Below are 12,341 nucleotides of genomic sequence, written 5' to 3' on the forward strand. Positions count from 1 at the left end.
AGGAAAGGGCGGGACTTAACTGGAGAATCAGCTGAGGCGTCTAGTGATTGGCTGAGAGGATGAGGGCCCGCCCCGAGGTTGGAGGAAGAGGAGAAGGAATAAGAAGCGCTGCAGCAGTGGTGGTGAGATCATCAGAGTTTTAACATCTGGTGTCTAGATACACCCCTAACAACTGAAATGTTAGCTTTCAAAGACGCATTTTAATGACATAATTTGGTGTGTACATAATATAGATATAGAGGGGTTAATATGAATTTGAAATACTTTATTAATCCCTGAAGGGAAATATGGAATAAAAGGTTAAAATTTACTGGAAAAGCTTTGCACAAGGTCTAGAAACGTATTTACGGGGATAATTTCTAACCCTTCATCTAGAAACATATTAGTGAGATCAGGCACTGATCTTGAATAAGAAGGCCTGGCTCACTGTGTCCATTGGTTGAAAACAAAACTTTGATCACGTCAGCAATTAGAATAATTATTAATTTGGAAAGGAACAGGAAAGAAACTTTATTTTGTTGATGTTTTGTGTATTGCATATTTTTGGTGTGTTTTTGTTGTCAACTGGGGTGTTTACGGAGTCATTTTGTGTATTGTAGGATTCCATTCATCCAATTTCTGACCCGTTTGCTCCCTATTTCAGTGTTACGTGGTGTATTGTAGGATTAATTTCGTTTATTTTTGTGGCATTTTGTGCAGTTTTGAAGTAATTTTGTGTATTTTTGTAGTAATTTTGTGTTTTTAAAGACATTTTGTAAATTGTTATTTAAGTCTGAGTATTTTTTATATCATTTTGTATATTTTGTTACTTATAATTGTGTATTTGTAGCCATTAAGAGGATTACTTCTGTATTTTTTCAATGTGTGTTTGATAGGCCCTGAAACACTATTTTTGGTTTGCATACAAGTGTTTACATGACCTCAAGGTCAGCAAAAGAGTTGGTCTGCATGTGATATATGACCATGTTTGTGACACCTCTTGGAACAAGGAGGGTCCAATTATGAAGATATACAGACAGACGCAGAAACAGAGAGAGAGATGCATAGAGAGGCAGATATGGCAATGACAGGCCATACCTGCCTGCCATTGCCTGGTTGGTAGTTGGATGGGAGACCACTGAGAACTCCAGGTGCTACAGTGGGGTGGCAGTCGCTCTAGTGGTATCTGTCATTGTATCCTTGAGCAAGGCACTTCACCTACATTGCCAAGTAAGAATGTTGTGTGTGTGTGTGTGTGTGTGAGTATTGGTGGTGGTCAGAGGGCTGGATGGTGCACTATGGCAGCCTCACTTCTGTCAGTCTGCCCTAGGGCAGTTGTGGCTACAAAAGTAGCTTACCACCACTAAGTGTGATGTGAAAGAATAATGCCATGTAAAGCACTTTGAGTGACCAAAAAAAAGATACAAATCCTATGCGTTATTATTATGGCGGAACACAGACCTCTTCCTCTGTCCACGTGTGTGTGGGCTTGGTCTACTAAATTTTGCTTGTGAATAAACCTCATTGAAATTGCACTATATACTCTTGTCATCTGTCCTTGGAGCTGTTCAATTAAAATAATTGGGAAGTAGGTAGAGAAAACCTTACAAAATCTTGTGTAATTCGGGGGTAAAGTTGTGTAATTTTTCTGTCATTTTGTGTGTGAGGGCCACTAGCTGCCCATGTCTGCCACCCTAGGGGCACGTAACCTGATGTTAGAAACCACTATCTGATGGTTGATGGATTGAAGATACAGTGAAGATGCACTTGTGTTAGTTTCCTCTTTCTGCCTCTAAGCGGCGCTGTTGTCCACATACACACATAGTGAGGATGGGAGTGGTCAACAGGCCCCGCCCTCAGCTTGCTCACAGACATTTTTGTGATTCTCGTTGACTGGCGACGACTCACGAACTCAGAAACACGTCCTCCGTGTATTCAGAAGATTCGTCAATTTCCCTCGAATCCATATTGGTAAGTGAAACGAAAATACAATGTTTAATCGTCTTCTTAACGCAGACCGGTAGACTTTTTTTTCTCTCTACACGGACGGTCGAATTACGTTGGCTAGCGTTAGCACAGAAGCTAGCTCTCATAACGGATTACCAACAGTTTTCTTCTTGTCCATCTGGTTTCAATACTTTATCATGAATGGTCCAGAATGTGTCGCTATTGTTCGGTTTCCTGTAAGATGGAGGCTGTAATTAACTGGACTGACAGGAGAGGGAGGAAATGGCGATGTTTACGGTGGAAATGATTGACATTAGCGTGTGTGGTACAGTGCATCCGCGATGCATTTATTATCACCACACGAATTTACGATAGTAATACACTTATTATTTATCATACATTTGTATTGCCTTCGCTCGAGTTGACTGAATTGTGTTGCTGCTACTGATGTAGTAATAAATCATTAACATGGCGTTATCCAGTTCTAATAGTAGTAATTATATTGTAATAAAATTAATGTACTTATTTTTACAACATTGATTGGTAATCAATTGATTAAACAACAATACATAATGATGGACCATTAGTCTTTTTTAAAAGACTAAAAATTTTAAACAAATATCAAAGACCATAAATCCATTTAAAAAAGACATACACAGAGCTCAGAAATTGCATTGAAAACATAAATAAATACAAAATTATGATTATATTTGTTATAAAGATAAACAACACACACTAAAATAAGAATACTGCATACCTGACATGAAAATTAAAGGCCGTGGCTATGGGTACATTTAAAAAATCCATAGACTGCCACTCTATGTATACGCAGCGCCCCTGATTTGCCAGTTTAGGTCACGTGATTGGTGCACCACGTGACTTAAAGTTCCGTCAGTTTTATTTGAGCTGTAACCCTAAAATGTTTTTTTTTTTTTTTATCCATATATGTATTTTTAAAGATGGAATTTGATATGTTAAAATGAAGAAATATATATGTCTAAAGTACGATTCGAACCCACGGCAGCAGAAGGAAGAATCTTTGAGTCAGGCGCCTTAGACCACTCTGCCATCCTAACACGGTGAAAACTCAGCCACATTACACTTATGTCATAAAAGGTCCGGCAACGTTATCGGTCGTACCCATGGCTACGTTTAACGTATCTATAGACACTTTCAAAATTAATCTAGGCTTGTTGCTTAGTGTAGTCTGTAATAAAAATGTAAGGTTGAGGCCCCAACAGCCTGCGTCAGGAAATGTTATATTGTTCCAATAAAGAAAAGATGGTTCATTTAATGAGCTATCCAAGAATGTTCATATTTCATCTTTGCAGTAACACAAAATAACATTATCAAGTTAATTTTGTAAATAAATGATGGAAAGATTTTACTTGTCTGACCCTTTTTAGCATAGATTAGTAGATGAAGCTCTCGACTAAATTGTATATACCAGTGTCTCAAGTGTACAACAATGGTTGTTTACTGGGGAAAAAATTCTAAGAAAGTGCAAAGACCAGCCATCTTTACAGATCTATTAAATTTAATTAGTATTTGTGTTTACAGTTTTTTTTCCTATTAACTAATTTCTCAGTCCTCTAAATATTTATTTCCTTTTTGTTGTCCTACCCAATCAGGAATCAAGATGTTTTACACTTGTGGACCCAATGAAGCCATGGTGGTGTCTGGTAAGGGCTGCCTCAAGCTCATTCGTTCATGCTGTTGATTTGGTGTCATGATAAATACTCTATTATCACTAATAAAATACTTCTATGACCACTGCAGGATCCTAGTATTAAAAAGGGTAATGGCACTACATACTCTTTGGTACAATTAAATGTCAAAGACATCGGGATGGATTTTGTCATCACATGATATTTGTTTACTTTAATTGTGCAATACACACAGAAGGTTTGCTGTAACAATGGAATTTTCCATTGTTGCGTAATGGCTTGAAAATTACATTCCTCTTTCACCTGATTGTGATTTGTGTTGAACTGGGTGAACGTACCCTGCACTTCTTCAAAGGTTGGAGTACAGTACATGTATTGTTTCAGGGTGAGGTCAATTACATTTTTCAATTACTGTACAGTTACGTCTTCAATTATTCTTGGTCAATTACAACTAAATTATGATTACAGTGACCAAACATTTTTTCCATCTAATTTTTTTTTTTTCTTCCTTGGAAGTAAATTACAGTTACGTTCTCGATTACTACAGTTCAATTACAATTAATCACAATTACTGAGCTTGAAAGAAATGCACCTATAGAACGTGACCTTCATCTTGTGTTAGCATCTCTTATGATAACGGGTCAGTTTGGAGTCTTAAATCAGTCTTAAATCAGCTTAAATGCACTAAAAAATATAATCTGTCATCCAATTTGTTTTTCATCTCTTGGTAACCTTGGTATTAATATTTTTCAGTGTGGGTCAGTGTAGCCCTAGATTTACATTTTTTTTTAATTGTATAATGATAATCAGAATTCACTGACTGGTAGTTTAAGGGTTGTTTAAATTAAATTAGATTAAATGAAAGTGCAATTTACAGTTTTTATAGAATGTCAATGACAATTACAAATTCAATTATGATTACGACAGCAACATAACGTCATCATTCTTAATTACACAATTACAAAATTAATTGACCCCAACCCTGGTTGTTGTGTAATGTTTGTGTCCCTCCTCAGGCTTCGGTCGATCACCACCTCTGATGATCGCTGGTGGACGCGTGTTTGTCTTCCCGTGTGTTCAGCAAATTCAGAGGTGATTCATTACCATTCAGTGTGTCAAACGAAGCTGTCTGACATGACAGAGATGAATGTCACTTTGTAGATGCTATTGATGATGTGTGCTCACTGGTCTGCTGCTGCTGTCCTAATTTCACATTCATCCCTGTCTCTCGGACTTCCCATTTTTGCAGTCAGTTGTTTCACCGCATTCTTGTTTCCTTTTTTTTCCAAAGGTCTTTTTTTTATTGAAAGTTAACAAAAAAATAGCTTTTACTGTACAGGGAAATTTTTTTTCTTTTCTTTCCCCCACCATAAAAAAACACACACAGGTCACCAACCATCCAAGCATGAATCAAGCTTCGTCTATACGACAGAAAGGCATAGCAAAAGTCACATTCTAACTAATAAAAGTTTAGGGTTGCAATATACAAGTCAGTATAGATAAGGGCAGTCCTCCCTCCGAGCTCTGAAGGAAGCTGAGTTGTGTTTAAGATCTATGTTTCCTTTTTTTTTTTAATTATTATTTTTTTTATTGCTTTCAGAATCACACTCAACACCCTGACTCTTAATGTGAAGAGTGACAAGGTCTACACTCGCCACGGTGTACCTATCTCCGTCACTGGCATTGCTCAGGTATGTTTAAATAATGGTCCCAAACAATTTAGAAGTTTGAACAATAAAAACTTTTTCCTGGATTTATATTTTTTGCACGGCTGTGAAGATAATCAAACAGTTACATGCACATGCTTTATTGTGTGACATTAATGAGGATGTTGGAGAATATTTATTGTTTGTTGATATGGGTTAAACCCTGGTATTAATCTTTATGTGCAGAGATTAAATATTCTCCTTCTGTAGGCCAGGGGTTCTCAACCTTGGGGTTGTGAGAGACTGGGAGGGGTCCACCAGATGCCTTAAAGAAACTAAGAATATTTTCTCAACATTTTGAGCCATTTTTGTTTAATTCTTTTTCTGCTATTACTGTACACCAAACTTGCCATTTTTAACCTATTTTCATCACTTTTACTTGCCATATTTTTGCTCCTTTTAATGCATTTTTTTCTACATTACTCCCATTTCTGCCACTTCTCCATCATATTTCAATGCATTTTTTGCACATTTCTTCCCCTTTCAAGACATTTTTGTCACTTATAAACCCTGTCCACCACTTTTCCCACCTAATGTTGCATATGTTGACCCTTATTATCACTTTTAACCTGTTTTCACCATATAGCATGCTTATTTTTTGCCAATTTAACCACATTCACGATTTGTCATGCCTATTTTTTGACAGTTTATACTAATTGTTTCTACTTTTTAAATTGCATTACACACTTTGAACCCTTTTTACCACCTTTTCTTTAATCTGTTTTTGACCACTCTAATTTGCAACTTTTAGAATCAGAATCAGAATCAGAATCAGAAGAGCTTTATTGACCAGGTACAGTTTAGAACAATACGAGGAATTTGACTAGGTAGTTGCAGTGAAAGGAGACACATCAACACACCGGAGCAGCCATTTGCGGCGCCCACAACCAAATTCTGTGGTTTCTAAAATCCTTCTCCACCATTTTTGGTCATTTTATTTCTGATTAAAACAAGGATTTACATCTTTAAGATGACTATATACTTTGGTGCAAATAATAATACACTTCCTGGATAACAGTGGCTATTATTCAGATAAATAAATAAATAAATGTGGTTATTACAGATTTATAAGAATAATGGACCATAATTTTGTTGACTTTATGGATGGGCCCCAAAACACTCTCCACATGACTGTTCATGTTCAACCACCTTCAGGTACAGTGGTGGACCTTGGTCTCTGGCACCTTTATTTAGGGGGTCGTGGGCTGAAAAGGTTGAGAACCACTACTGTAGGCAACTTTGAGTCAGTTTTAGATGGATTATATAAATATTCTCTGCTAGCTCTATTAGAAAATGTGCACTTGTTAAAGATAATTTACTTGTAAATTAGTGCATCTCATTATTTATGACAAAGGCACTGTAGAAAAATGAAATGGTGACTATTGTTAACACTCATGTTAACCTAGAAGAGCTGCTGCTTATTTTGGATGTTTTCTTTCTCCATCCTTTCCCAGGTGAAGATTCAAGGTCAGAATAAGGAGATGTTGGCCACGGCCTGTCAGATGTTCATGGGCAAGTCAGAGATGGAGATTAGTCAGATTGCCCTCGAGACCCTGGAGGGACATCAGAGAGCCATCATAGCTCACCTGACAGTGGAGGTTAGTGTTCTACTGTTTGTTTCAATTATCATATTTATCTATAGACTAAAATTATATTCAAGCTCTTAATAATACTCAATTAATTGTGTTTTTCCACCTTTTTTTCTGGCGTACAGGAGATTTACCAGGACCGTAAGAAGTTTTCCGAGCAGGTGTTTAAGGTGGCTTCCTCTGATCTGGTCAACATGGGGATCGGTGTTGTGAGCTACACGCTGAAAGATGTCCATGATGATCAAGTATGTTCTAATCACTGTGCAGTGTCAGCCTGGCCTTACATCATCCTCTGTTCAAAAGCTTTTAGTGTGCGACTATGTCATTGGTTACTGTAAAGCATTGGATTGATATTGACTGTCTTTGGTTTCCTGCCAACGTCTCTTTGCAGCTGAGATGAATCCTCTCTAAGTGCGACTGTAATACCCACAGCATTTCCTGCTGTAGCTTTCATCTCAGTGTGTACAGTACACACACAGGCTACGTTTACATGAGGGCTTTATTCCCCTTCAATACAGAATAAAAGTTAAATCTTCTTTTTAAAAAAAGATTAAAAATCATATTGTAAACACATAATTCCGAATGAAAATGGCCATTCTGAATTGAACTTAAATCAGAATGTAATTTTTAATTCACAATAATAATAAAAAATCCTCGATATTGTAAAGGTTAATTCACTTTAAATTAACTCCGGTCGTTCTGCGCATGCTCATCGTGTGGCGATGACGTCCTGGTGACGACATATTCCAAGATGGCGGCCTAAAAGCAAGCATTGGACTTGAACCAAGACTATTTAATAAGAGCCTTCGAAGACATGTTTATAATGAAAAGAGTGGATGGACGGAAGCATAAACATGCGGACATTCAGACGTAACACACACACACACACACACACACACACACACACGGACACCAGCAGACGATCGGGGACATGAAGCACGGCATCAGGACACAGAGCTTCAGAAATATAGCGTGGATCGTCATAAAGTTCTCCTTCTATTCAAAATCCAGTAGAGTGGAGGCATTGCAGTTGTTGCACTAACCTCTGGCTTTGATTGGCCTAAGTACAGTCATGCACCTCCCTTCTCCCCCTCAGTTGACCAAAGAGAAAAAGTATGTTATGGTCAAGTTGCTGCTTCAAAACTACAATCAAAATAAAAGTAAAAATATATATTATGAGGTCTTCCATGTTGTAACCGAATGTTTTTTTTCTTTGGTAAATATGAATACGTCAAAGTTCACCCTTTGTCCACTCAGAGCTCTTCCCAACTCACAGACCTAAAACGGAATTAAATAAAGGCGAATAAACTTGTTTCCATGTAAACCTTAATTCGGTATTACTATTTATATGTAAACATGATGCAGGATAATTTAATTCCAAAGTAAAAAAAAAACATCACGTAACCGTGGCCACACTGTTAATGTGTATCACTCTCTCCACAGGACTACCTGCACTCACTGGGCAAAGCCAGGACAGCTCAGGTGCAAAAGGATGCCAGGATCGGTGAGGCGCAGTACAAACGAGACGCTGTCATCAGGGTATGTCCTCATCTTTACTGCGAATAATCTTTTTAATAAACATGTAACAAACATAATCTGACAATTGGTTTACAGGAAGCTCATGCAATGCAGGAGAAAGTGTCAGCTCAGTACAAGAATGATATAGAGATGGCTAAAGCCCAGAGAGACTATGAGCTAAAGAAAGCTGCTTATGATGTGGAGGTGAACACCAAGAAGGCCGAGTCTGAAATGGCCTATCAGCTTCAGGTATGTCCGCTTTGTGTCCAAGGTTGAAATGAGTTTGAATTCATGCTTTCTTCTTCATTCATTCATCATCAGGTGGCGAAGACCAAGCAGCGTATTGAGGAGGAGAAGATGCAGGTGCAGGTGGTGGAGCGCACTCAGCAGATCACTCTGCAGGAGCAGGAGATTATCCGCAGAGAGAAGGAGCTGGAGGCCAAAGTGATGAAGCCTGCAGACGCTGAGAGATACCGTCTGGAGAAGCTGGCAGAGGCTCAGCGGTTTGTAGAAGCAGCTCCACACACTCTGTTACATGCTGTGTAGCTTTAAGGAAGGGCCACATAAATCAGCCTGTTTTCACTCCCCACAGCCTGCAGCTCATCCTGGAGGCTGAAGCTGAGGCTGAATCCATCAAAGTGAGTGCTGTCACAAGTTTGACTCTCTTTCTGTTGTGAAGTAAGGTGTTAATCTACAGATGTCTTCTTGTTATTTACTATATCAGTTTAATGTTAGTGGCTGTGTGTTTTTGCAGATGAAGGGTGACGCAGAAGCCTTTGCTTTGGAGGCCAAAGGTCGTGCTGAAGCTGAGCAGATGGCCAAGAAAGCTGAAGCTTTCAAGCAGTACAAGGAGGGAGCCATGGTGGACATGCTGCTGGAGAAGCTGCCTCTGGTTCGTACTTAAATAATCAGACGAAACTAGGGGTGGGCATTGACACAAAACAATATATCCTAATACTAAACAATATGATATACATCGAGATATCAATAATTACAAATTTTACCTTTACAAGTACAAAATGGTATGAAATACCATTTATTTAATTTTTATTAAAACTTGCTACAACCAGTAAATGGTAACTAATTCCAGCACCAATATATAAAAAACAAGTGTTATGATGAATAACACATGACTAATCAACTTCCAGCTAAAATGCACTGAAAAGTGAAGTAGTTTAAAAAGGTCTGATGTGGTTCACTGACATCTAGTGGAAGGGCGTTTACGTGCTATGTATATATAAATAAATGGATTTGGACATTGTTTTTTATCAATACTATAATTGCGTCGTAAAATATTGCCATATGTCGCGAAATCGATTTTTTCCTACATGTTTGGAGACTTTAGAAGAGTTGGTCATCTTCTTGTTTTTGCCACTAATTTGTGTAAACACTTGTTGTGCAGATGGCCGAGGAGATCAGCAAGCCTCTGTGCCAGGCTAAGAAGGTCACCATGGTGTCCAGTGGAGGCTCTGAGGTGGGAGCTGCTAAACTAGCTGGAGAAGTCCTGGACATCCTGACCAGGCTGCCAGCCACTGTGGAGAAACTCACTGGAGTCTCCATCAACCAGGTACAGAGGAGGACGTGTGTGTGTGTGTGTGTGTGTGTGTGTGTGTGTGTGTGTGTGTGTGTGTGTGTGTGTGTGTGTGTGTGTGTGTGTGTGTGTGTGTGTGTGTGTGTGTGTGTGTGTGTGTGTGTGTGTGTGTGTGTGTGTGTGTGTGTGTGTGTGTGTGTGTGTGTGTGTGTGTGTGTGTGTGTGTGTGTAAAAAGGGTTGGGGTCAATTACAATTGCAATCACATAATTAAGGAAAATGAAGACGTAAGTATAATTGTAATCATCTGTTGCTTTTGTAATCGTAATTTCATTGTAATTGACCTCAGGTAATTGACTTTGTAATTGTAATTACCATTCTATAAACACTGTAATTCACAATGTAATTAAACACAAAGCATACATACATAGTTAATCATTAAATATGTTTTCATAGTCATATCAAGTTAACCTGTTAATTCTCTTGTGGATCATTTTACCATTTAAAAAACATTGAAATCGAGGACAGACGTCCACACCATAAATATGAAAACCAATATTTTTATGGATTTGGAATCCTAACAAAGTAAGAAAGAGATGAAAAACTAATTAGATGATAGATCATATTTTTTAGTGTATTTACAGCTGATTTAAAACATGGATCAAAACTGACTTGTTATCATAAGATATGGTAATAGAACACTAACACAAGAGGGAGGTTATATTTTATGGGCTTATTTATTAAAAACTCAGTAATTGTTTTTAATTGTAATTTAACTTCAATAATTGAGAATGTAACTGTAATTGAATTACAGGCTGGAAAATAATAATTGTAATTTTAGAATTAGGAAAAAAAACCAGGTCAACGTAATCGTAATTGAGTTGTAATTGAACATGGATGATTGAAGACGTAATTGACCCTGCGTGTTATGTGTTGTGACCGCCTCCACAGAACACGCCACAGACCACTCGTGTGCATTAAGCAGAAAGAAGTGATGAAGACGCCTCCACGCCTGCCCAGTGCCTGGAAACACTGTATTAACTCAGTACCTCTGTGGTCTTGTCATCTTATGTGTTGGTGCATGTTTCACACACGTAGCTCTCTGTAACATCTTTACAGAAACAAGCCATTTCTGTCTTTACGAGGTTCCTTCTTGTGTTGTTTTTAAGTCCTAACATTCGCCGCCACATGGGGGTGTAGTTACAGATTAAGGATGGAACGCCCAGTGACTGGGTCCATAAATATTGATTCCTTTTAAAACTCTTCTTCATTTGGGAAAAAAAACCAATATCGTTCTTTAGAGCTTTTATTGTTGTCACGCTCCGTTACAAAGGTGATTTTATGTCTCCATCTGTTTTTGTTTATGCATAACATATCATATTCTATCATAATGTTGTGCATAATCTTACCCAGATTGCCCCAGTTTGGCATCTGCTTGTGTTTTCAGAAATATCACGTCCTGTTCTACCTTTTTTCCTCTTCTTTGGTTCAAATGGTCTCGTTATGAATCTGACGCGGCAGGTGAAGGTTTTACTTTGTTTGGAGGATGTGGTTGATGGAACAAAGCTGTAGGTTTCTTGTTGAACGTTTTGGAAGTTAGTTTTGGTGGACGTTTATTGCTGCTGCAGTGTTTTCTTCGTCGCCGATGTTGTTATTAACAAACATGGACCATCGTAGATTAACCAACCCACTAACCAACCCGTGGCTTCTCTGCTTGCTTCCTTGAATCTAAACTGAAGAGTAGCCATGTTGTGTTTATTGTATTCCTAGTAGTTTGAGTGTTTTAGATTTTCTACGCCAGAAAAAAAAAAACAGCACTTCTCGTTCAGGAGTTTTAAATTTTTATTTTCGTTGTGAGTTTTTAATTACTGTTTAAACTGGTTCCAGGTGCCAAGCCCTATGCATTGTTACCGTTAAGTGCCTGGTCATGGGTTCTCGGGTCAAGTCGATCTTCTGCAAAGAAACTGTTTAAATATTTCTTCTCTGTCAGCGAATATCGTTTGATATCCAACTGATGTTTTATGTAATCCGTCATCACTATTGATGACTGTAGATGAAAGCCAAAATCCACTTCACTTCTTTTGTTCTTCTTACTAATGCTTTTCTTCACAAAATTGTTTTTGCATGTTTGTGCTTAATTATATATAAAAATAGATACTATATACCGAAAGCTAAAGGCTTATGTCAATTATTCACAATCTTGTGTATTGAATTATTAAATATGGTTTAGTCACTAAAAGCGTGTTTTTTTTTTTTTTTTTTTAATCTTACTATTGGAAATGTTGAATATTGTGTGAGCCTGTTTTACCAAGTCAACATATTTGCTCATATTTAAAACCTGTTAAGGATAAAGGAACTACCTTGTTGCACTTGATGCGAGTCCATAGGGGACAGCACTTACAGTGG

General features: G+C 37.9%; 1 protein-coding gene across 1 annotated transcript; it reads left to right on the top strand.

Moving 5' to 3' along the window:
* Positions 1 to 1,801: 1,801 nt before the first annotated feature.
* flot1b (flotillin 1b) lies at positions 1,802 to 11,747 on the top strand. The gene is made up of 13 exons (XM_028471269.1): positions 1,802 to 1,950; positions 3,558 to 3,608; positions 4,610 to 4,685; positions 5,194 to 5,284; positions 6,754 to 6,897; positions 7,014 to 7,133; positions 8,332 to 8,427; positions 8,503 to 8,655; positions 8,728 to 8,909; positions 8,999 to 9,044; positions 9,161 to 9,298; positions 9,809 to 9,973; positions 10,887 to 11,747. Exons 2-13 carry the CDS (start codon positions 3,566 to 3,568, stop codon positions 10,914 to 10,916), a joined length of 1,284 nt encoding a protein of 427 aa, XP_028327070.1. The 5' UTR covers positions 1,802 to 1,950; positions 3,558 to 3,565; the 3' UTR covers positions 10,917 to 11,747.
* The last annotated feature ends 594 nt before the right edge of the window (positions 11,748 to 12,341 follow it).

This window comes from Gouania willdenowi, chromosome 16 (genome assembly GCF_900634775.1).
Source record: "Gouania willdenowi chromosome 16, fGouWil2.1, whole genome shotgun sequence".
NCBI classification, from domain to species: Eukaryota; Metazoa; Chordata; class Actinopteri; order Blenniiformes; family Gobiesocidae; genus Gouania; species Gouania willdenowi.

Coding starts and splice junctions, on each gene's coding strand:
- flot1b (XM_028471269.1), top strand. CDS start 3,566: ATGTTTTACACTTGTGGACCCAATGAAGCCATGGTGGTGTCTG. Junction 4,686..5,193: donor TGTGTTCAGCAAATTCAGAG/GTGATTCATTAC, acceptor TATTGCTTTCAG/AATCACACTCAACACCCTGA. Junction 8,656..8,727: donor AAATGGCCTATCAGCTTCAG/GTATGTCCGCTT, acceptor ATTCATCATCAG/GTGGCGAAGACCAAGCAGCG.